We start from the raw sequence: 25,630 nt of genomic DNA, 5'->3' as shown, positions 1-25,630 counted from the left end.
CATACATTTGGTTAATTTAGTTAGATGCCAAAAAGGGCGGCAATAAAAGTCAAAGCAGGAAGGAAACAAGAATAGTGGAAGAACTTTAAAAAATACTGGAAATATGAATTAAAAGAAGATATAGTGGGGTGGTCTTCATTTGTGATGTTTGGAATAATATCGATGTTAATTCAAGCCCAACAATTAAGCTGCCTATTTTTTGTTGTTGTAAATATTGGAATAACTGCAGATTTAGGTGTATTTTTTGGAGTAATATTGAATATTCATAATTAACTCTTTCACTGCCACTGACGTTAAAAGACGTCAAGTAAAAACCTACGGAGGGCTGCCAATGACGTTAAAAGACGTCATCCAATTTTTTTTTTTTGAAACGGGTGCTGGCAAGCCTTCCGCATCTGTTGTGAAAGTTTCAAGGAGGCCTGTTGTGCCTAATGACTATTTTTTGCCCCTAGAGGGCAGCGATGACTCTCTTTTGACAAGATCGGGTGGGCGTCAGTAGAGGCGGAGCTAGAGCGTCGAGCAGGAAATCAGAATGGAAAACAAAGGAAAAATGGCGACCGGTTGCGAGGAGCTCCCGCCCGAACCGTTTTTTTCAAAGACCAAAAGCATCGACCAACGCTAAAAGAGCACATTGATGACGACGATGATCATCCTCGATGATGATGATGGTGACTCCGAGCTTGACGGCGAAATTGGAAGCGCTGACGCAGCGGCTATGACGGCGTCATAAACGCGCAGCACAACCGAGCACGCTCAGGCGGACGTTCGATCGGACGACGAAGAGTGCCCCGAGTCCAATGCATATTCATCGGAGAAGTGTGTACAGTCTGCTACTTGCTATTTATTCCCCGGAAAAAAAGGCCGTCAAGAAAGTGTAACGTTTCCACGCAAAACGGACAAGCGAAAGTGAAACTATAATCTGTTGTGCGAGTCCTGCGGCGTCTCCTTGCACGCAGGAGAGCGTTACAAAAAGAAAAACTGTATTTGAAACATCCACATAATTGTAAGTAGTACCACAGTTGCACACATTTGTAAATAGTTTGCGAAATTGTTTTGTCAAATTGTTACACTGTTGAATGGAAATAAACGTATTTTGCAATCAAAAAACACTTTTTCATTGTTGGTGAAAGCGTTTTACAGAAGTAAAGCACTATTTAGGTGTTTGTGGCATCATTCATGGACAAAAAGAAGTGTACAATTCACTAGAGTGCATGAAATAACATCGTTTCACAAAAAGCTCTTTTTCTCCGTTTTTTGTTTCAAAACAGAGAATTTCGGTGAAAGTAACCATTTTCTATTGTTGATTACTGAAGAACGGAATAAGGTAGAAACAAACTTTCTTTTTCTGATGAAAGATGAGAGTCCAATCTTTCATTTGGTAGTATGTGTGTTTCCATAGTCCAAACACAACATTTTCTGTGGACCTTGAAAGATCAGTCAAAATGCTTAAATCAGCTGGCACTGGCGAAATCCTGTTTCTGAAAACGTCTGGCAGTGAAAGTGTTAAGTGCTTAAACTCTTAATTTCTAAACTTTTACAATATCATTCTCTAAAAACACCATTACTATTTTTGCTTTCTTATTTCTTCCTGTCCCATTTTCCCGGCAATTGTATGTCTGTCTGGCTGTCCTTCTGTCTACCTATCTAGCACAGGGATGGCGAGATCCGGTCCTCGAGGGCCGGAGTCCTGCAGGTTTTGGATATTTCCCTTCTTCAACACAGCTGATTCGTGATCAGCTCATCAGCAAGCTCTGAATAAGCCTGATAATGATTCTGTTAATTGGAATCAGCTGCAGTTCGAGTAGGGAAACCTCTAAAACCTGCAGGACTCCGGCCCTCGAGGATTGCAGTTTGACATCCCTGATCTAGTAGAAAAAGAAAACGTTCTTTGTGAGGTAAGGCATTTTTTTACTGTGACAAATTTAAATACAAAACTACGAAATAAAATAAATGAGAATAAAATCACATATATTATTATTGGTTGTAATACCATTTTGTACTTGTTAGTTAAGGTGAAAAAAAAATGTACTTGAGGTAAGGCATTTATTTTTTCAAAGGGGACAACAAACTTTATATCATTCTACTGTATACCGTATTACGAATATATTTTTATCCCAACATATTACATAGTACAGAGAAATGTTAAATGTGACATATTAGTTAAAACAAGATTTTTTTGAACATGAGAAAAGAGAATTGATTAGAGGTGAGGCGTTTATTATTTCAAGCTGACAACACAGGTATTGCGTCTATTCAAGCGGAAATAGGCTATGAAAAGGGATTTTTGTTTCTAATCAAATCTCACCCATGTCCAAGTCGTCGTTGGGGTCGTGCATGTCCATCCTCTCCATGCACTTGTCATGTTCTCGCTGAATGATGCAGTGCTCCGACTCTGACGCCACCTGAACAAAACGCACATCATGGTCGACATATTCTCAAACAAGGGAGGCACAACAAGGAAAATGGGACGAAAAGTTAGTTATTGCTACAGAAGAGATCATGTTGTGTTGTCGATACGTCCCAAAGGCAAAATAGAGCGACTGTTGATTCAGTCGCTTTGTTGCTGGCAAAAGAAGTGAGAGTCACTTTGTCAATCAAAAGTGTGATGTCACCAATGACAAAGCTAACATGCTAGCATGCTATGTGTTTTTCTTTTCTTCTGTTTCTTCATTTTCACGCATTACTTTCCAATTGTATTACACTCGCATATTATTTATTCTTTTTCAGATTAAAATGAAATAAAATGGTGGCAAACACTCTTTATTGGGCGACTATTTTATTTATTATTTATTATTTTCCTGGAGAGCTCAGTATTGTTCATTCGGTAATTTTACCGATTTGACATGTCATCATCATTGCTCTCTCTTTTTTTCTCTCTCTCTCTGGGCGACAATTTTATAATGTATAATATTTGTGAAATAAACATATGTTTGTTTAAAAATATATTTTTTATAAATAAATAGCAAAATGTACAAAAATGACACTAAGAAGGTTTGCGATTGCCTAAAGATGTCACAAATGGTGGCAAAGGACAACTCAACTCTATGATTATACTCCAATCTTCTTTTCCTTTCAGCTTTTCCCTTCAGGGGTCGCAACGGCGAATCAGTTGCCTCCATCTAACCCTGTCCTCGGCATCCTCTGCTCTCACACCAACTACCTTCATGTCCTCTTTAACCTCCTTTTTGGTCTTCCTCTAGACCTCATGCCTGGCATACTCACTATCTCTCCTCTGGACATGTTCAAACCATCTCAGTCTGGCCTCTCTGACTTGATCTCCAAAGTCTCTAACATGTGCTGTCCCTCTGATGTACTGTTGAGATTCTTCTGCCTAGATTTAGTCATAACTGTTTTAATTTACTTGGGGCTTGGGGGCAGAGGAGGCGTTGTAATACTTTTTCAAGATAGTATAAGAATGCTGCGAGTCCGCTGAAATAACACACTGAGCGAGGAGCAGCTGTGCTTTTGTAAACCCGCTCGTGTCCAGAATATTCTGTAAAATAAATCCTTCGAAGGACCTGTTCACCGATCTCCAGTATTCAATGAATCAACAATCTCTCTACCCGAACAACACGAACACGCAGAAGACAAAGATAGTCTTCTAACAGTACTCATTCCTGATTCTATCCATCCTGGTCACTCCCGAAGAGAACCTCAGCATCTTCATCTCTGCCACCTCCAGGCTCTGCCTCCTGTCTTTTTCTCCGGTCCAAACAACATGGCTGGTCTCACCACAGTTTTATAAACCTTTCCTTTTATTTTAGCTGTAACACTTTTGTCCACTCGTTCCAGCCTACCTGCACACGCTTCTTCACTTCTTTCCCACACTCTCCATTGCTCTGGACTGGTGACCCTAAATACTTAAGCTCATCCACCTTCTTGGGCTCTTCTCCCTTCCATTTGGGTCCCTCCCATTCACACACACAGATACTCCATCTTGCTACGGCTAACCTTCATTCCCCGTCTTTCCGGGGCAAACCTCCACACCTCTAGCTTCTCCTCCACCTGTTCCCCGCTCTCACTACAGATCACAATGTCATCTGCAATGGAGATTCCTGTCTAACCTCGCCTGTCCATTACCATAGCAAACAAGAAGGGGCTCAGAGCTGATCCCTGAGGTAGTTCCACCGCCACTTTGAACTCCTCCGTCACATCTACAGCACATTTCGCCACTGTCTTAGAGTCCTCATACATGCCCGGCACCACTTGAACGTACTTCTCTGCTACTCCAGACTTCCTCACACAAAACCACAGTTCCTTTCTCCAGATCTACAAAGACACAATGCAGCTCCTTCGGACCTTCTCTGTCAACATCCTCAAAGCAAATACTGCATCTGTGGTACTTTGTTTTTTTTTTTTGGAATGAAACCATACTGCTGCTCACAAATGTTCACCTCTGCCCTCAGGCTAGCTTCAACTACTCTTTCCCATGGTTTCATTGAGTGGCTCATCAGCTTTATTCCTCTGTAGTTGCCACAACTCTGCAAGTCTCCCTTCTTCTTAAAAATGGGCACCAGCACACTTTTCCTCCATGCCCTTCTCACATCATCCTTACTAATCTTTGCTACTTCCTGGTCCACGACACGTCACCTCTTCTACGCTTCGTTCGCGCTCATTTTCCTCATTCATCAACTCCTCCCAAAGTCAACCTTAAAGACTTTTTGACAATAACATTATACTGTATGTGACCTCACTAGTCTAAACATAACATTCTGATTATTATTTACATTTGTGGAATAAGAGTTAAGCAATAAAATCCAGCCGCTTTTTTTTTTTTTTCATCTCAGGGAGCGGCCATTTTGCTACTTGCTGTCGACTGAAGATGACATCGCAGTTGCTCAGGGCTGAGACAACGACCAATCACAGCTCACCTGTTTTCATAAGCTGCGCTGTGATTGGTTGATACCTGAGACTTGAGCAACTGTGATGTCATCTTCAGTCAACAGCAAGTGGCAAAATGGCCGCCCCCTGAGATGAAAAAAAAACCTGTCTGGATTTTATTGCTTAACTTTTATTCCACAAATGTAAATATTATATATCGTTCCTCTTCTCTTTCGTCCAGTCCAGTTTCCACCGGCACCCTGTAGGTCAACAGCACCGATGGCAGTCTATTATTATACTCCAATATAACAATTTTTTGAGAGTCTTTCTTTGTAGTACAGTATTTAGTTTAATTTACTTGAATTGATTTATTTGTAAGTATTTACAGAAAGCCGTTTCTTTTTCATTTCACGCATTTTCCTGGCTCAAAATGATCACTTTTTTTTTTTTTTTCCCTTTTGCAGGACCATGAATGATGAATGACAAAATAGCAAAGGAGCGCTTGATGCATTTCCAATGGGATCCTGTGCAATAACACGGTCAACACAAAAAGCCATAAGGTGATACATTAAACTAGACTTCCGCTGGTTAGAAAACAAACTGAGTGTATGAAAATAAACATCGAGAAAAGGGGCCTAATGTTTGCACCGGATTCCATACCAATGACGCATCGTCATTAGCAGAAAACCAAGATTTTACGGCTCATTTCGACGGAACATCACATGATAATCAGCGCAATCAATTTGCTTTCCGCTCCAACCTGCCAAATACAACAGAAAGCAAAGAGACTGAATTTAGACTCATGATGAGTCCTTTCACGCTCTCTCTCTCTCCCCCTCCCTCTTCTCTCTCTTTCTCTCTCTCTCTCTCCAGGCAACAGTCACTCTGCATGAAATGACGGCCGAAGCATGTCTTCTTGGCTGACTCATCACTTTTTAAAAAAATATATATGAATTGACCTCAGGCACCTCCTTGGTCTTGGAGGGACTGTAAGTGACTGACTGTGAGTGCCTCCCACTTTTTGTGTTTAATGATTGCGCTTATCGATGTGCTGTTTTCATAATCAAACCGACACGGGCTTCGCCTTCGAGGGAATAGATCCATTGTTGCTAGGCAGCAGCGCAGCAGCAGCCTCCCCACTAAATATGTACAGTATATAAACTTATATACTGTACACGTACTGTATATATGTATATATACGTATAATGTATAAATATATATACATATACTATATATATATATACAGTATATAAAATATATATATATAAAAAAAAATATATATATTTATATATATATATATATATATAAAAATATATATATATATATAAATTATATATATATATATATAAAATATATATATATATTTTTTTTTTAATATATATATATATATATAAATAAAAAATATAAAAAATAAATATATATATATATATATATATAAAAAAAAAATCTATATATATATATATATATATATATATATATATATAAACATGTATACTGAGCATACACACACACACACACACACACACACACACAGGTATCAAATAATCAAATGCATCACAACAAAATGGTGCTGCAGGGCCACATTAGCATATATGTTCTTAAGATAAGCGTCTCCCAAAAACAGATGACCAGTCTGATAGGTCGCTGCAGCAGAGCGGCGCTCGCCATCCCCAAGGCTATTTTTTCAAGGGCCGGTTAACATCGGCCCGGCACTCTGGCAGCCCCAGACACGGCACGGATAATAAAAGCGGCATTTGATGCGGCGGTCCGCTGGCCGGCTGGCCCCTCACCTCGGCCGCCGCTGACCCAGTCGAGGCAGTGGCGCCGTTTGACACACGCTAAGTACATGACAAGGGGAGGCCAAGGTTAGGCGGACAGCGCAGTGGCCGCTCCGTGTAAAGATGTCAGCTAGAGGGACACTTCACCTTCGTTGGTTGTGGGGGGTGTGGGAGGGGGGGCACTGTGAATTAATTACATGCTGCTGGTAAAATACATGCATGTGTGACTGTAAACAAATAATAATAATAAGAAGAAATTCCACCCATACTGCCACCATTTAACAATTTCCGGAAACCACATTTGGTTCCTTATATTTGACTCTGCATGCCTCACCAGGAAAATAAATAAATAAATAAGAACATGTCTGCATATATCTGTAACATATGCTGATATATTGATTTCTGAAACATAATAGCGTGTATAGAATGCAGCTAGCATATTTAGGAAACCCTATTTGGTTCCTTCCCTGAAAGCTCACATGCCTCTTTGTGATGCAGTAAAGTCATGTGATTTTCAACAAACACATCAAGAAACTGATGAATTTTCATCCATTTTTTTGTCATTAGAAACAAACATAGAGTAGCTCTATATTTAAGAAACCAAAATTGGCTCCTTGGGTGGACACATTATTTCTATCAAACAAATCAATAAAACAATAAAACTTACACAGTTTTTGTAATATAAATGGATATATTTAAGGAAATGTATTTGGTTCCCCAAGTATGATGCCGCACACGGAAATACGAGGCGGTAGAACCAGATAACAAATGTGGAAAATAATGAAATTTCAACAGGTTTTGTACTACTAATGAACATAGCTCTATATTTACAGGATAAAAATGGGGACAATTAAGAGACTTGATCACTTCTTGTATTATACTGTAAATGTGACACTTCTTGTACTATATTGTAAATGAACACAACTCTATATTTGGTTCCTTATCTGTAAGCCAACACATCACTTCCTGAGGCGGTAGAAACGTGATTTCCACCGAATAAATAAAGCAAACCATTCCACCAAGCAATCAGAAATCACTTTACCAATTTACGTGCTAAAAATAAGTGTACTGGTAGCTATTTATTTTAGGAACCATATTTGGTTCCTTATGTGGAAGCCGACACATCTCATCATAAGGCATAAGGCATAAGGCATAATTTCTACCAGACTTATTCACAAAATAATGACATTTTACCAATATTTATAATAAATTGACATAACTCTATATTTGAGAAACCGTATTTGGTTCCTTAATATGACACTGCGCGTCTCACTATGAAGCGGTACAAGCATGTGAATTCCACCAAACAATCAGGAAAATAACATCACTTTACCAATGTTTGTGATATAAATGAATGTAGCTCTTTATTCAAGGAACCATATTTGGTTCCTTATGTGTGAATCTATTTCCATCACCATCAAGCAGTAAAACCGTATGATTTAAACCAAACAAATATGAAAAATGATCAAACTTTACCAGATTTTGGATAATGTAAATAGATGGATGGATAAATAAACATATCTCATTTCCAAAGGAACTAAATTTGGTTCCATCGGTATAACACCACACACCTAGCTATGGGGAAGTTGAACTATGTGACTTCTCCTTAACAAATCAGGAAAATAATTAAACTTTTCCAGATTTTGCATAATAGAAATGAAGAAAAAGCTCTATACTTAGGGAACCGTATTTAGTGACATGTAGTAAAAAATTACACAAGCATACATAAAGGAACAAATCACGATATTTGAGGAACCATATTTGGTTCCTTAAACGGAAGACCAGACGCCTCACTTCGATGCTGTAGAAACATTTGATTTCTACCAAACAAATGAAGAAAACCATGAAACCTTTCCACGTTTCATACAGCGCCATAATTGAGGAACCATATTTGGCTCCATAAACAAAACGCTGACTTCACCAAGCCTATCTTCAAATTAAAACAACAATAATCAAAAAAATTAAATAAAAGCTCAATTATTGTTTATTATCTGATTGCATTGCATCATAGTGAGGCAAGAAAGCTCCATCTTGAACACGCACTTAAGTTACCAAATATGGTTCTCTGCTATCTGGGATGACCTCTGTTTTAAGGCAACAAACACACACGCATTGTGCACACTTCGCAGCGGCAATTCTCACCAGAGGCAGAAGGATGATCACAGTCAGGACCAAGTCTCTCATTGTCTCCATTGAAGGGCTTCTTCTGAGTATGCGTGCGTGTGTGTGTGCGTGCGTTGGCTCCGATGCGCCGCCCCTTCTCACAGCAGTTTTGCATCAAGGGCCCTGCAATAATAGCACATCACAGACGACGTGAGAATGAATAGTCGCTTATTCGAAGTGATTGCTAAACTCACTTCATCCCACTGCAACAATAGAATAGTTTGTATGAAGAATATTCTGTTGAAGATAAGTATGGAGCAATTGTTTGACCGTTTTTAACTATTTATTTATTTATTTTCACACTACATTGGTCATAACGCCAGGGTTTTTCCCGTGTACAAAATTCAGAGGCGGCCACCGCCAGCCTGAGCCACCGATATCGCTCAATACAGCGCTCCAGCTGAGTTGTTGATTTTGACATTTTAACTGCAGTTGCGGTGTTGCGCCATTATGGAGGCGCTGTATCAACAGCAGTTCGCCGGAGCAACAACCGAAGAAGAAACCGCTTTCTTTTTTTCAAACTTTAATGTACCGAAGAAGAAACAGATCATGGTGCAACAGTTGGCCACGCCCATTTCCTGGTTGTGAGGCAGAGGTGGCGTCATGAAACACAGTATATACAATAACCATAATAGTGTTTTACAACAACGCTGAACTATATTTACAATTTAATATGTACTAGTGGATGAATTTTTAATGATTGTAGTTAAAAAATGGCAAAAATTAATGGCAACTTTTTTTATTCATATAATTTCTCATTTCTAGTCCGTGATCGTAAAATGGCTGCAGGAGGGCGGCCGATAATGGTATAGGTCACCGCCGCGAGTACCAATGCCTTAAATAGGACTGGTATTAGCACCGATACCTGTACCTGGTATCGGTAGTCACCCATCATAGTCAGGATGATACCACCTCTGCCTCATTTTGAGCCAGGAAAAACCCTGTAAAGCACTTACAATACATTTAGTATCGGAGAAAATACTTGAATCAGGGCCTACAGTTTGTCTACTAGTTGTAGTTTGAAGTTATATAAATATTACAAATAAATAAAGTACTTATCTATAATGTTCTACTCAATGAGTCCCTTGAAATGAAATTCCCTCAAAAATCTGAATTCTCTGACATATTTGAAGGTTTTTCAAAAATGTAACGCAATTGTTAATTTCACTGGTAACTAATCACATTCATGGATAAGTAATTTGGTAACTAATAAATTAAATTACTTTTTGGGGGGAAGTAATCATTATTTTTTTTTTTATAATTTCAACAACATGGTCTAATACTATTTTGGCACTAATTTATAACTTCATGAAATATAAATCTATTAAATCAATTTTTTTTTTTTTTTTTACAATAATGTGTTCTAAACATCCCCACTAGTCTTAATATGGTATTTTGGTTAATATTACGTTAGTGGAATAAGAGTTAAGTCCAGCTGTTTTTTTTTCCCATCTCAGGGGGCGGCCATTTTGCCACTTGCTGTCGACTGAAGATGACATCACAGTTGCTCAGGTCTGAGGTATCAACCAATCACAGCGCAGCTTCTGAAAACAGGTGAGCTGTGATTGGTCGTTGTCTGAGCCCTGAGCAACTGCGATGTCATCTTCAGTCGACAGCAAGTAGCAAAATGGCCGCTCCCTGAGATGAAAAAAAAAAAAATGGCTGGATTTTATTGCTTAACTCTTATTCCACAAATGTAAATATTAATCAGAATGTCATGTTTAGACTAGTGAGGTCACATATAATATTATTGTCAAGAAATCTTCAAGGTTGACTTCAACTTTAATAGGGATTATTTTCCAAACTTTTTTTTTTTACATAGATATACGTACACATACATTAAAAAATATCTAGATATTGGAACAGATTGGCAAAAATAAAAGTCAAAACAATGTATGAAATACTGTAAATATAAATATAGTCACCTTTTTTTCCCATCTTTTCCACCATGAACCATATTTTACATCACATAAATTCATGTGAATAAATGAACAGGAGCCAAAAAAAGAAGCCAGCTACCATTTGTAATCGTTGTTTTATTATCATTGGATGGCCGTTGCCATGGAAACTGCACTGTGCATCATCGCTCTCTAACAGTATTTAAGAAAACCAGCAGCACAATATCTCATGCATCTGTTGCCCTTGAACACAACATGTGCTTTTTTTTATACCAATACAATGATTTCATCTGCATTTGTTTATTCACTTTATTCAAAAGCACACTCAACAAACAATGGCAAAAAAAAAAAAAAAAAACAACAACTACCAGCTTTCTCCATTGAACTACTTTTACCCGAGTGACGTCTCAAATTAAACACAAACCAGCTCAGAACAAACGCACAACAACATTTAGGATTTTTTTATTTTTTTTTTGGAAGGCTCACAGCGAGGAAAAATTCGACAATACAAATAAAATGAAGCACTGCCCCCACCCTCCTTGACTTACTCATCCACGCAGCTTCCTGAAACAGCAATGAATCACTGCAAGCACACACACTTACACAAACACACACTTGCCAGTACCAGTTTTTACACATATGTACACGCAGTATACCGGAGCGAAGGAGCTTCTCTGGACATTGTTGTTGCATGGACCAGTCAAAATGTCCCTGCAGGGTCTCATGTCCTCACATTAGAATTTGCGCCACACAAACAGAAAAACAAGAACACATTCTGTCAACTGTGGATAAAATGAGTTACTGCTGAGATTTATTATTATCATTATTTATTGGCTTAGAGGGACTTCCCCCCCCCCTGCAGAGACAAATGTCCCCTCAATAAAAGGTACGATGTCGATGGCGGTGCCACGCAACAGCGGACAGAAAACAAACACACACAGTCATATCTGGCAAAAGTTCCTGGCATTTTTTTTGGGGGGGGGGGGGGGGGGGGGCAAAATGCCCCAAGAGACAAATTTCCCTTAAGGTTGTGCCACACTAATATTAAAAGACAAGAACACACATGCACATAAATGGTCAATTAGTTTATCCCGTATTTTTTGTAGCAAAAATGTTGCCTTCACAATAAAGATGGTGCCACGTAAAGACACAAAGACAAGAACAGACACACACAGTCAAATATGTTCATTCCGGTTTCTTTTTTTTTCTTTGACAAAAACAAGTTAAAGGGAGCTAATAGTGGTATTTTGCAAATGTGGAGGCAAACTTTTAAGTGTGACATCAAGGATAGTGCCACACAAAAATAGAAAGACAAGAACACTCACACACAAACACACACACACATGGCCAAAACAGTTAATTCCAGCTTTTTTTAGTTTGATTTTGGTAAAAATGTGAATGAGTATTTTGAAAGTGTGGACAAGAAAAATGAAAGTGGGATGTTAAGGGTGGTGCCACACAAAGATATAAATACAAGAAAACACACACACACACAGTCAAATAACTTCATTTTGGCATTTTTTTCTGGATTTTTTTTCTCCAAAAATGTGAAAGGGAGCTCATAGCTATTGGTGCTTCATGCCAAAAAGTCCCCAAAATGAAAAAGCGATGTCAGTGATGGTGCCACACAAATATTAAAGAAAGACAAGAACACACACACACGTTGGGTTAACATGTCTCGTGGGGACATCTCATTGACATAATGCATTTCCTAGACCCTTACCCTAACCTTAACCGTCGCAACTGACTGCCTTACCCTAACCCCAACCAAAACCCAATTCAAAGGTAAACTCTAAAACCAAGTTTTGACCCTCAAAATAAGGTTTGGTTTCACAATGATAGTAAAAACCAGACAAATGGTCCCCATGATGTGATAACCCCCCCCCCCCCCCCACACACACACACACACACACACACACACTTGTACTTATATAATTGTGACGACATCCATAGACATAATGCATTTCCTAACCCCTTCTCCTAACCCCAATTATCAAAAATGATTGCCCACCCCCATTCTTTACCCTAACCTCAACCATTACCCAATTCAAGCCTAAACTCTAAAACCAAGTCTTGACCCTCAAAAAGAGGTCTTGAGTTGTGAGGACCGGCCAAAATGTCCTCCCTTCACAAAAATGTCCTCAATCTGTTGGTTAAAGTCCTCACAATGTGGTATGTACAAACACACACGCACACACACACACACACACAGCAAGTTCACTACAGCACCCCCCCTTTTTTCTTTCTTTTTTTTTATGTGAATGTGAGCTCATACTGTATTTTGAAAGTGTGGGCGAGCCAAAATGTCCCCAAAATCGTGATGCCAAGGGTGGGGCCACACAAAGATAGAAAAACACACACACACACACGGTCAAAAAGGAGCACACACTGTTTTGTTGTTGTTGTGAACCAGTCTAAATGTCCCCACATTCAAAAAGTGTGTTGGTGCCACACACAGATAGAAAAACAAGCACGCAGAGACACACACCTCCTCTCCCCGCACTCATCCAGGCACAGGCAAATTCCACCTCATGTCCCTTCGCCTCTCGTGGCCAATCCAATTAGCCGGCGAGCATCTCTCTCGCATGTTTTAGCGAGTCGTAACTCACCAGGACCCTCCCCCGGGGGAGCGGACGGCGCCACAGAAGAAGAAAAAGAAGATTAGGATGATGAAGAAGAAGAAGAAGAAGAAGAGGACGATGAAGAGGAGGTTGACATGCTGCAAAGAAATGAGGGGAGCCAACATGGCAGATTGAAGCGTGTAGGAAGACGGAACGTGTCATCACCAATAAGACGGGGCATGTGACTCATACGGTTCAAATCCAACATTGTGGGGGGAACAAGAGGTGTGTGTGTGTGTGTGTGTCCATTGATTGACACAAAAACAAGAGTATAATCTGGAACATCTGGGGAGCACACGACAGACATTGTGCAAAAAAAGCCAGATTCTGTTTGGCGCTATCACAAATGAAGCTGACAATTAATTGCGTATGATTATGAATGTGTTAATCCTGCAGCGTGTAGTGCATCCATGTGTCAACGCGTGTACCCCCCACCCCCCCCCCCACCCCCCACCCACACACACACTGCACCCATCCTCAGCTGCACATCGACTCCCATTCAGAAAAGCTCATCGGAGTCCTTCAGTGTTGCTTTTTTTTTTTTTCACCCTCTCTGCAGACAAGGCAAATAAGAAATAAAAGAGGAACTTACCGATGCGTGGGAAGCCATGCTCGCTTTCTCTAGGGGGGGGGGGGGGTCGTCCTCCTTCCTCTTCCTCCCGAAAAATATGCGCGGTGAGGGTCCTGTCAGTCCGTCCGTCCGTTCTTCTTATGCTGCTGCCGCACGACGTGTCTGCTGCTGCTGCTGCTGCGGTGAGGAAGAAGAGGAGGATGAAGAGTCGGAGGTAGGGGATGGCGAAGGAGCGCGGGGGGGTGGGGGGGGTTTAGTCAGTTCCGTTGGGATTGGCAACTCGTCGCATAGAAGTGAGAGGAGTGACAAGTGCTGCGGGAGCAAATAAATGTGTCAATAAATAAGTAAAAAAAACATTTGTGGCAAAAATAAATAAATAATTATTGTTTTATTGTAAATATAATTTTTATGAAGCATTTTTTAAAATTATTATTTTTGATAATTATTATTATTGTGAATTTCGTTTTAACATTTTTACATTTCATAATAAATACTATACACGATTAATCACTACTAATACTACAATAACTAGATGAAGCAATTTCTGGAGAAATTTGAGTGTGAATGCTGAAATGCTGAATGAAAAAAATATATATAGAAAAATGTGAATAATGTTGTTGAAAGATACGGAATTATGTCAAATGATATTGAAAGATTTGGAATGATATAGAATAATATTTAATTATTTGGAAGTGGGTGAAATGATATTGGTGACAATGTGCAATATTCACATATTGCACATTGTCACCAATGTCATATGTTGGCAAAAATTTTAAAAATTACAAAAATTATACATTTTGTACACGGCAAAAAAATGTATTTTTGATATGTGGAAATTGTTAACATTGCCAGCAAGCTGAAGCCTGGCGGTATTTGTTCACAAATACCAGAATCCATCTTGTACTGCTCCCGCTGATACGTTCGTAACCGACTTTTTTGGGGGGTCGGACCAATCAAGCGTTGTTTAGGGCGGGACACGCAACTGTGACGAAAACCAGGAAGTGCCGAAGCCGGGGAAAACATACAAAACCTAACATAGACGAATGGATGCTGCAATTAATTTTGTTCTCGCAGAATTACTCACCGTTTCCTTGTTGAATGTTGAACATTTTTATCTGGTAAAGATGTTCGTGCTTCCCCCCCCCAACTCGAGACCGAAGATGACATTTTCATCCGTTGCCGTGATTGTTCAAAACAAACATGCTGCATCGTCCAATCAGCTCAAAGTATTGTACAGAATGCCCCGCCTTTCCCGAGCAAATCACCGTGGAGCAATCCCAGATTGATCATGTGTAGAACTCCTTAGAGTGAATCACAATTATCAATCTGGCTATTGCCAGGTTAGGAAATTGCGGGAATGTTGAAAAATAATTCCCAAGGTAAACGAATGAATGATTTTGAATGAAGAAGTGTAATGAATTGTTAAATTTGTGGGTCAAAAATGTAGAATTTGGAAAGATTTTGCACGGGTGAAATATATCAGATTGAATGGCAAGATGAATTCAAGGAGGAGCATGTTTTGAATAGGAACGATACCAGCCCAAACTCGAACCCTAGTGAATTTTTACCTTCTCCTTTTAAAAAAAGAAAAGTTTTAACTCAGTCTGTGTCCTTAAACTAAATCCTGACAGTCTCATTCGGAATGAATAGGGATTAGAAAAGTACTGTGAAGTTTTGGAACGTGTCAAAGTTGGAACGGTTTGAATTGGTCGTGGAATGTAGAAGTATGATACCTAACTTTATTTCAAGGTATCTGTACTACCAGCTGCCCTCTTGTGGCCGTTTTACAATCAGCAACTACAATTTAGAAGATTAGAACATTTCCACTAATTTCATGCTAAGGAAAATGCTATATTGGGATATATAGGTCTTTTTTTTTTCTTTTTTTTTTTTACAAAAGTGCTCATGGTATCGGTTTTTGGTATCTGTATTGGTTGAGTACTCATTCTGGTCTGGAAAAAAAAAGAAGTGGTATCGAACATTTCCAAACACGATAATAATGATGTGTTAAATAATAATATATCAAATTTCAAGTGGAGCAGTTTGTGTGCTATCACAATATCACACACACGCACGCGCACGTGAAACCATTCACAAAAGTGTGTGTTCTTCGCCACGCTGACCTTTTCCAGATGCGCCCCCCCCCCCAGCCAGGCAGCAGGTTCGCTTCCCTGTTGGGTGCATTTTGCGTGACTCACCTCACGTTGGCTCTCCGCCACCTGTTCGACTTCAGGTGTGCGCACACACATAGAAACAAAATCAAAACCTGGTCGCGTGGCGCTAACTTACCGACCTGTAGCTCATCTCCCCCTCAGCACCACGGACAGCAACCCGGGCCTGGAGCCATTTTCAATCAAACGTCAGATGCACAAAAGTATTGGGACAGATTCACAGCCAGTTAGGGCTGTACAAATAAACTCGACTTGACCAAAAATGGACCCCATCAGGAATATTTAGAATATTTAAAGTTATCATCCTACATAGTGCGTTTTAACACATTGCTACTCGCAAATGGGCATGAATCCAAAGATGACATCGTTGAATGCTGCTTTGGTCCGCTGGCTGCTCGGCTAGCTAGCAGCGGCTAATCTGTTCATGTTTACATGGGCAGGCTGTGCAAACTCAGCCGGCATTTTCATGCTTTCCGCATTGTCACGTTGCTGATACTCGTTCAAATTATTCAGCAGGATTGTTGCGTTGCCCTGTTTTTCAGGACACGCAAGCAATGGTGAGGAACTTCCCTTGTCAAAATAGCTTCATCTTTGGAAGATAACGCTGAATCATGGCTGCGTGTTTAGCTGCGTCTTGGGTCATTGTTTACTTCTTCTTATACTTGCAGCCTAAAGTGGAGAAGTAAAAGCTGAACTCTGATTGGCTGCTGTCACACACACTCCCCAGCTTGTCCTCATAGGAGAACCCTTTTTTGGTCCTCGTTTGTGAAGGTTCCACCCGGAACCCTTTCAAAGGGTTCTACCGAGAACATAATGGGTTATACCCAGAACCCTGTATGAGAGGTTAAACAAAGAACCCTTTAAGGGTTTCATCTAGATCTCAAACAGGGAGTTCCACTGAGAACCTTGTGATGTTTCAATGGTTTCATCCAGAACCTTCACAGCGAGTTCCACTGAGAACCCTTTTATATTACAAGGCTTTCATCTAGAACTAACACAGTAAGTTATACTGAGAACCCTATTATGTTTCAAGGGTTTTATCTAGAACATGCACAAGGAGTTTTTATTTCTCTCTCTCTCTTGGGTTTGTATTAAGTAAAAATTAAAAAAAAAAATGGCGGGGGGTTAATTTATTTTTATGTTTTATTAAGATTGTAGTAATTAAACAATGAAGTTTAACATTAGTCAAAAAGTAGACCATTTCATTGTTTATACATTTTATTATAATGGATTAAAAAAATTTGGGGTAAAATAAAATAAAAAAAGTTTTGTTAATTTATGTTATATTAAGATTGTAGTAATTAAACAATGAAGTTTAATATTAGTCAAAAAGTAGACCATTTCATTGTTTATACATTTTATTATAATGGATTAAAAAAAATTGGGGTAAAATAAAATAAAAAAAGTTTTGTTAATTTATGTTAGGCTCCAGCACCCCCGCGACCCTTGTGAGGAAAAGCGGTCAAGAAAATGGATGGATGGATGGATGTTATATTAAGATTGTAGTAATTAAACAATGAAGTTAAACATTAGTCAAAAAGTAGACCATTTCATTGTTTTTACATTTTATTATAATGGATGATTTTATTTTATTTTTTTGTAAAATTAACATACTTTTTTGTGTGTTAATTTATGTTATATTAAGATTGTAGTAATTAAACAATGAAGTTAAACATTAGTCAAAAAGTAGACCATTTTATTGTTTTTACATTTTATTATAATGGATGATTTATTCTTTTTTTTTTGTAAAATGAACATACTTTTTTGTGTGTTAATTTATGTTATATTAAGATTGTAGTAATTAAACAATGACGTTTAACATTGTGTTTTATACTGCCCTTTGGTTGGTGGTGGTGGCGTTCAAAATTGTAAAGTTAAGCCACGCATGATCAAATGAGAGCAGTCAGAGTATACATTTATTTTATTATTATTATTATTATTATTTTGACACACACTAATGGTGACAGTGGAACAGACTGAGTAAGCCTGTCCTCTAACTCCTATAACAAAAGCCTCCACTGAAACAAAATCAGGTGAAAGTGAGCGAACCCCACAAGGTTTTCACATGAATTACTTTCACTAAAGTTGAAATACTTTTCAGTAAAAAATTAATTACTGGAAAATGAGGTTCAATACTCACCCTAATCCACTTGTTGAAGCCCGTCTTTTTTTTTGGTCCAAACTCTCGAACTCATTTCTACAAAAAAGAAACAAATGTTAACAAAACAAAAAAAAAGTCTACTTTTCTCCATAAGGTTCCTCGAGTCACACTTGCTGATATAAAATAACCCCAACACAACCACCAGCAAACATTCGCACCATGGGTACACCCGTGTAAGTGGCACTGGAGGCAATGTGTGTACCAGTAAAATAAAAAACTAAATAATATACAGAGAGTATATTGTGTTGCTACATTTCTATTTGTACCGTATTCTAAATTTTCACACCAAAAAGTTCTTCTGCAAACAAATTTCACTTAAGTCCCATAGTGAACTGATAAAAAAAAAGGAAGAAAAAAAGACTTGAATTTTTTTTGTGCCATGATTCAGTATTTACTCAGAAATTCCAAATCAATAAAAAAAAAAAAAATATATATATATATATATATAATATATAATATAATAATAATAATAATAATTAAAAAAAAGAGAGCAATGATGATGACATGTCAAATCGGTAAAATTACCGAATGAACAATACTGAGCTCTCCAGAAAAAAAAAAAGAAAAAGAAAAAAAAGAAATTCCAAATCAATTTTACAAGGAGCGTTTGGAGTACATTTGACCAGTTTTACCAGCGTACCACCCGAGCCGTGCCGCTCCTGCTGTGTGCTAGCGTATTGCTATTGTCAGGTGGAATCCTCGTACCTCAGCGTATGTTGGCCTCATTTTGTAGAGTCAAGCGATGCAGTAGAGGGACAAACAAGATTGGCATAGCTCAGTTGGTACAGTGGTTGTCGAGACAAGTCCAACCTGAAGGTCATGAGTTCGAACCTCAATGCTTGAGTAACTTCGTTTTTTAATAAAATAATCAAATGTACTCAATACTCTCCTTGTAAAATTTCTAGAGAATTTCTGAGTGAAAAAAAGGGTTCTCTGTAATGAAACGGTTCTTACAGGAACTCTTAGCTTCAAAAGAACCCTTGAAGATTTTTTTTTTTTTTTTTTAAGGGTTCCTCAGAAGCCCAAAGTTCTGGGTAGAACCTTTGCTCTTAATGAAGAACCCTTTTGGAACCCTTACTTCTAAGCATGCATAACAGGATTTTGCTACTCAACCCCTTCAGACCCGCATTTTTTCAGCTGGGCCATTAAAAAAATAATATATATTTTTTTTACTTACTGATTTTGACTCCTTTGCCACATAAGAACAACATGGAAAAATCTTTTTGGGGTTATGTCATGTTTTTGTTTGTTATAGTGGACGCCGGGTAGTGTAGCTGCAACGTGTTGTAAACTTAACAAGCTTATATGTAACATTTTTAATATGAACATCATTCAAATCAACTTGCGATTGTGATTGGTTAACTAGGATCCAATCATGAACCAGAAGTGTTGACATGTTTTTATTGGTTTAGACTAAGGGTTTCCAAATTAATGCGTTCATTTTGAGTTAATTTAAAGTTCATTTAATGCCATTATTTTTTTTTTATGTGCGATTAATGACTGCCCCTTACTTGGAAAGCCTGTACTGGGGGAATTCCAGTCACAACGCAGCAGACGCGTCCACATCAAAATGTAGCAGTAATAAATTTAATAATAATGCATATATTTGTGGAGACTGGGGTCAAGTTGTAGTTTACAATTAAAAAAAATGTGCAGAATTTCACAAGTTACTTCATGTTAAAGATTAGATATCTCTTAATATGAAAAGGAAAATGCACCGAGCTGTCACCAACGCCTTACAAATGCGGTTATGCCATCTAGTGGCAGAAAAATGACCTCAACACAAATCAATATCTCACTCTTTTTTTTAATTTTAACTAAATTTTATGAATTATTATGAAATTACTGTATCAATGACTAAAAGATGCAGCCATATTTCTATTAGTTTAGCATTTTTTCCACTTTTATGTTAACAAGAGTATGAAAACATAGGAAACAAATATTTTACTGTACATTTTGAACAGATAAAATTTGCGATTAATCGTGAGTTAACTATTAAGTCATGTGATTAATTACAATTTAAAAAAATTATCGCCTGACACCGCTAGTTTAGACACACAAATATGTCATGTCCACTGCAATCATCTATGGGTCCGAAGGGGTTAAATTGCCCTTTAGAAGGTAATCGACGGGGTTGAGGATTGTGGGGTCCTTCGCAAATTTCTAGATGTTTTTTTTTTTTTGTCTGTCTCTGTGCAGCTAGGCACCAAGTAGCGGAAACTGTTTCAGAAAATTCCATTTTCTGTTCCAATTGCACAAAGCAAAGTGCGTCGTGTTTTTCACTGACAACTTGAAAAGTCCTCAACAGGAAACAGAAAAGTAAAAAAATAAATAAAAAAAAAGGAAACAGAAAAGTATCTCGAGAACAAAAGGCCTTTCGAATTGCATCAACCAGTAAAAAAAAATGAAAACAAGGAATGGAGAGAGAGAAGGATCGATGCGATTGGATGACGCCTGTGACGCAAGCACCCTTTCATTTACAGGAAGGCATCACTAGACTTGCCTCAAGGACGTGGATGCAAATGGGAGGGGAGGCCAGTCAGTCACTCAGTCGCTCGGTAATGGTAGGTCTGTTTGGGCTGCTAATAGCAGGCATCGGCCTTGTTGCCATGGAGAAAGTGCCGGCAGCGTCCGCCTGTGGAGTCTTTCCAATACTACTTTGACATCTTGTTGCGCTGCGTCTATTATTTCACTGCTTGATGCGTCAGATAGACGGGTGGACCGAAAAGGCGCAAAGAGTCAGGTTGGAAGATGGAGAAGCAGAAGACGGGGGGGGAGATGGACAGTGAGACAAACAGACAGTGAGACAGACAGGCACGGATGGAAATACATCCTCTAGAAGCTGAAAGACGATCAGAGAGGCAGGAACAGTTAAATTCACTTGAAAAAAAAACCCTCCTATGTTATTATTTTTTGGGAGGCTTTTTGAGTACAGTAGTTTTTTAAAAATTATGTTTTATGAATTTTTTGTTTGTTTTTCTGAATATTTTTTCAGTTTATATATATATACTGTATATATATATATATATACAGTATATATATATATATATATATATATATATAGTCATAAACAAAATATTCAGAAGAGAAAAAAAACTCAAAATGTTTGAAAAGGCTAAAATAAATTAAGGAGAAAAAATCCATAAAATAGTAATTATAATAAACAAAAAAAATATTAAATATTATTATATATATTAAAAACATTTATTTTGAGCACTTTTTAAATATTGCTTTCTTGTAATAACGTCCATTATTCATCTTCAAACAATGCGAATGCAAATCAGTTAGCGGCTAACTGATAGCTGGCTGTTAGCAGATAGTCAGCTAGACAATCAGAGAGGCAGGAACAGTTGGGAACGAGTAGAAAGACAGGCAGGAGGACGGACAGAAGGACAAGCAGATTGCCATACGAGAGACAGACAGGCAGAAAGACATGCAAACGGGCAAAGAGGCCGACAGGCAGACCGATAACTAGGTAGACAGATAGACAGCATGGCAAACAGACAGACAGGTAAAAAGACGAGCTGACTAGCAAACAGAGAGGCTTGTCCATGAGACAGAGAAAAAAAAAGGAGAACAGACAGACAAAAAAATTCTGACAACGACAAATAGACAGGCAGTCTGCCCAAGAGACACACAGACAGACGGACAACCAGACAGAATTCAACTGGACAGACAAAGAAAGAAAGAAAGACAGACAGATGGACAGGCAAAAAGACAGAGACGAGTAGACAAAGAGACAGACAGGCGGGAGGACAGACAGATAGGCAAGATAGAGGCAAGCAGGTACAAACAGAGGCAAAAGCAGAAACAGGCAGTCTGACCATGTGACAGGCAGACAGACAGACAGACAGACAGCGAGGCAGACAGACAGTGTCCATGCGCAACGCTCCAGAAGGGAAGCACTGACTGCGCTTCCCCGCTGGGTGCAAATTGCACCAAGTCCTCGAGTGTGACTCACTTGTTATTATTTTTTTGGGGTCGTTTTCATTTGAAGTTCCGCATTGAGTGTTGATGTTTAACACCTCCGCAGAAGCTGCTTTGTTATTTTTACTTTTTTTTTTTTACTTTAATATTATGACTTTTCTCTTGGTAACCATGTTTTTATCATAAAGCTACAATTATTGTCAACTTGCATTCATTTTTTGTGAACTTTTATTAAAAACAAAACAAATAAAACCCATTACAATTTACTCTAATATAATGATCCCATTTTTTTTCTATTAAAATTTTAACTTTTTCTGTCAATATTTTGATATTTGGAAACAATTCTCTTAATATAACTATTGTCAAAAATCAATCTACAAATTATATCACACATGCCCGTGGCCCGTGACAAAGTTAGCAGTCGGAGGTTATTAGCTGCGCATAGCTGAAGTATTGATGAAATGTGATGTGTGTGCTTCAGTGCGTCTCCACTCAATGAGGCTCAACGAGTCCACTCAGCCTCCACCCTATGCCCCCCCCCCCCCGCCTCCTCAAGGCCGTCTCCATGTCTCTTCTTGGACACAACGAGAGAGGGAGCCCCCCCCCGTGGTCCTGTGCTAACAACCCGCCCACCCGCAACGGCTCGAAGCGGAATCGGCAGCGGGGGTTGTGGAGGGCCCCTGCGAGGGACCTGTTCCCTCTTCAACCTACACTTGTCTTCCAATGAGAACCTCACGTAGAGAGGAACACCTAGTAGTGTTTTTTTTTTTTTTTTTTTGGGGGGGGGGGGGGGGGTTATTATTAGGAGTCTTATGAAAATTTAATGTTTTGGGGGTAAAAAAAAGACACAAAAATTGAATAAAATTATTTTGTAGCTATTATATAAAATATTTTGTAATTTAATAATAATAATAATAATAATAATAATAATAATAATACAATTTACGTTATTATTTTGAATATTATGGGAATGTAGTATGTTCTTCGGGATGAAAAGTGGGACTATCATGAGAATACAGTAGTATTTTGTGGATAAAAAGATTTGACAAAAAATAATATTCCTGTAATATTACAACTTAAAAACAGTAACATTTTCTACCGCCCCCCCCCATCCCCTTAAAAAAATGGCTACTCTTCATATGTGCCCAAGTTGGACTTCTGGTGTACTGCTGACGTTATCAAACACTTTACAGAACATTATGGACTGTAATTTAAAAAAAAAAAAAATGGACCGTCATCATGCCATTCACTGCACAGTAATCGTAGAAAAATAAGAGACCGGCTGCACTTCCTTCGACACATAAGGCAGGAGGGAATGTTTTCTAACAGAGACAGATGGTGAAATAAATGAAAGGCTGACGAAATGTGAACATTTTTATGATACAGCGCCCCCTGTCTAGCTCTTCAAAAGTGACGAGATGACGCATTTCTGACGCATTTCATGTCAAGCAGGCACTCAATGTTTGTGTCCAAATTCACAAGGCTGGGCTGCATGGCGTCACTCCAGGCGCGACTCGACAGCACGCACAGGCTTACATATGAATGGATTGTCAATTCCATTCATGTGTAAGTCTGTGCATGTACAAAAACATACACGTAGACAGACAATATAATAATAATCAGGGATAGATTCTTTATCCTCTGCATAAAATGGCTAATAATACTGCATCTTACTGAGCTTGTGAATGTAGTACCTATTTATTATACTGCTCCCCCAGAATAAGGGATAAGTTAAATTGGCTTTGAAGCATGAATTCATGATCCACAATGCAAACATTGTATTTGAAAATTAAATACAAAAAAATAAATATAAATGGAAATAAAAAGAACAAAGTGTGTGTGTGTGTGTGTATGTATGTGTATATATATATATATATATTTATATATATATATATATATATATATATACACATACATACACATACACATACATATATATATATATCCATAAATAAATAAATAAAAGCTAGAAAACAAATTAAAAACAAGATAAAAAAAAAAATAATGTTAAAATAAATACAAAATTAAATATATAAAGTGTCTGGAGCATGAAATAAATAAATGTGTGAGCAGAGCGTTTTATGTATTGATTGATTTAATTCTATTTAAATATTTTTTTTGTATTTATTTCAATATTTATTTTTATATTTATTTAAAAACATGAAATCTAATTATTTTTTAGTTTTATCTATTTATTTATGGATATATTTTGTTGTTTTTATTTCCAATCCCATTTATCTTTTTGTATTTAATTTTTGAATTTTATTTTTATATCCCTTTTTATTTTTTCACTTTTATTTATTTAGTCATTTATTTTTATTTTTTTTATTGTGGCAGTGTTGGTCCTCCATATATTTAGTGAAGATAACATGTAATCCTGAGTTTATTCGCACATGTGTCATGACAAGTATCTTTAATGAAGCTCTTGTGTGCGGCAGTGAGTCAGTCAGCCTTTAGAAAGCTGCTGATTGGCTTCAGAGCACGAGGCCGCCGCCACGTTGTCATGTAATTGCGGGTTGTCAGAGAAACAGAAATGTTCTGTAATGGATGACACACAACTGACAAACGGCCCACGACCATCTTCGGGTATTATGGGTGATGGGGAGTGGAATTGATAGGTATACTCTCAAGTATTGAATGGAGCCAGGTGTGGAATTTAAGCCATTCCAATGATTCGGAGGCTGTCAGCCCAGATGACGTCCTGCAAAGTCTAATGAAGTACCGAGGGAATGTGACTTTACAGCATCTAGCCGGTCGTCCATTTCAGACTGAGATGTGCACTGTTTTTACAACAGACTTGCTGAAAATAAAATGGAGGGGAAAAAAAGGATACCAGTGCCAGATGAAATATTGAACGATTTCAATGAATGTTTGAAAAGCACTCAAAAGATGCGAGAAGAGTCCTCACGGGAAACAAAGATTTTGATGTTTTTTTGTTTGTGTTTTAAGGCTGGGATAAAAGAAGCCTTTGGGTGGATCATCAAAGTTTTTTTTTTTTAAATATCACTTTTGACACAAGCAATTACAGAGGATTGTATTTCATTCACATTTGAAATGTTACATTTCTTAATTCCTTATTTCCATTATATTTTTTGGAATACAAAAAATGTCTTCTTTTTTTTATTTTATTTTTTACCTTTTTTGGTGAGATCAGTAACTATAGTGCATTTTATAATTTTCATTGATTTTGGAAATTAAATAACATGTGGTTTTAATGTTTTAGTTTATTTAAATTTTGACTGACTGTTTTCTGCAGAAGAATATTAAATTTACTTGAAAAAAAACCCTCCTATGTTACTATTTTTTGGGAGGCTTCTTTGAGTACAGTAGGTTTTTTTTTTTAATTAGGTTTTATGAATATTTTTGCAGTTTAAAAAAAATATATATATATATATGTCATAAACAAAATATTCAGAAATGAGAAAAAAAACTCACAAATGTTTAAAAAGAAACAAATTAAATTAAGAAAAAAAAACAAAACAGTAATAATAATAAACAAAAAATATTAAATAATATTAT

The 25,630-nt window shown here is 37.8% G+C and overlaps 1 protein-coding gene across 4 annotated transcripts in view; it reads right to left on the bottom strand.

The window, feature by feature from the left end:
• LOC144042757 (pituitary adenylate cyclase-activating polypeptide type I receptor-like) overlaps positions 1-14,111 on the bottom strand; it is a 34,039-nt gene extending 19,928 nt beyond the window's left edge. Inside the window, exons 1-3 of one of the 4 annotated variants that reach the window (XM_077555686.1) lie at positions 13,874-14,111; positions 8,742-8,885; positions 2,306-2,402 (exon numbers count right to left, since the gene is read on the bottom strand). In XM_077555686.1, the coding sequence (XP_077411812.1) occupies positions 2,306-2,402; positions 8,742-8,792 (148 nt within the window). In that variant the 5' untranslated portion in view covers positions 8,793-8,885; positions 13,874-14,111. The remainder of the gene's footprint in view (positions 1-2,305; positions 2,403-8,741; positions 8,886-13,873) is intronic. The other 3 variants (XM_077555689.1, XM_077555688.1, XM_077555690.1) reach the window with 3 other exon arrangements.
• Between the last annotated feature and the right edge of the window lie 11,519 nt (positions 14,112-25,630).

The sequence above is a fragment of the Vanacampus margaritifer genome, chromosome 2 (genome assembly GCF_051991255.1).
Source record: "Vanacampus margaritifer isolate UIUO_Vmar chromosome 2, RoL_Vmar_1.0, whole genome shotgun sequence".
In the NCBI taxonomy this organism is placed as follows: domain Eukaryota; kingdom Metazoa; phylum Chordata; class Actinopteri; order Syngnathiformes; family Syngnathidae; genus Vanacampus; species Vanacampus margaritifer.
This window is presented reverse-complemented; position numbering and strand designations above follow the sequence as displayed.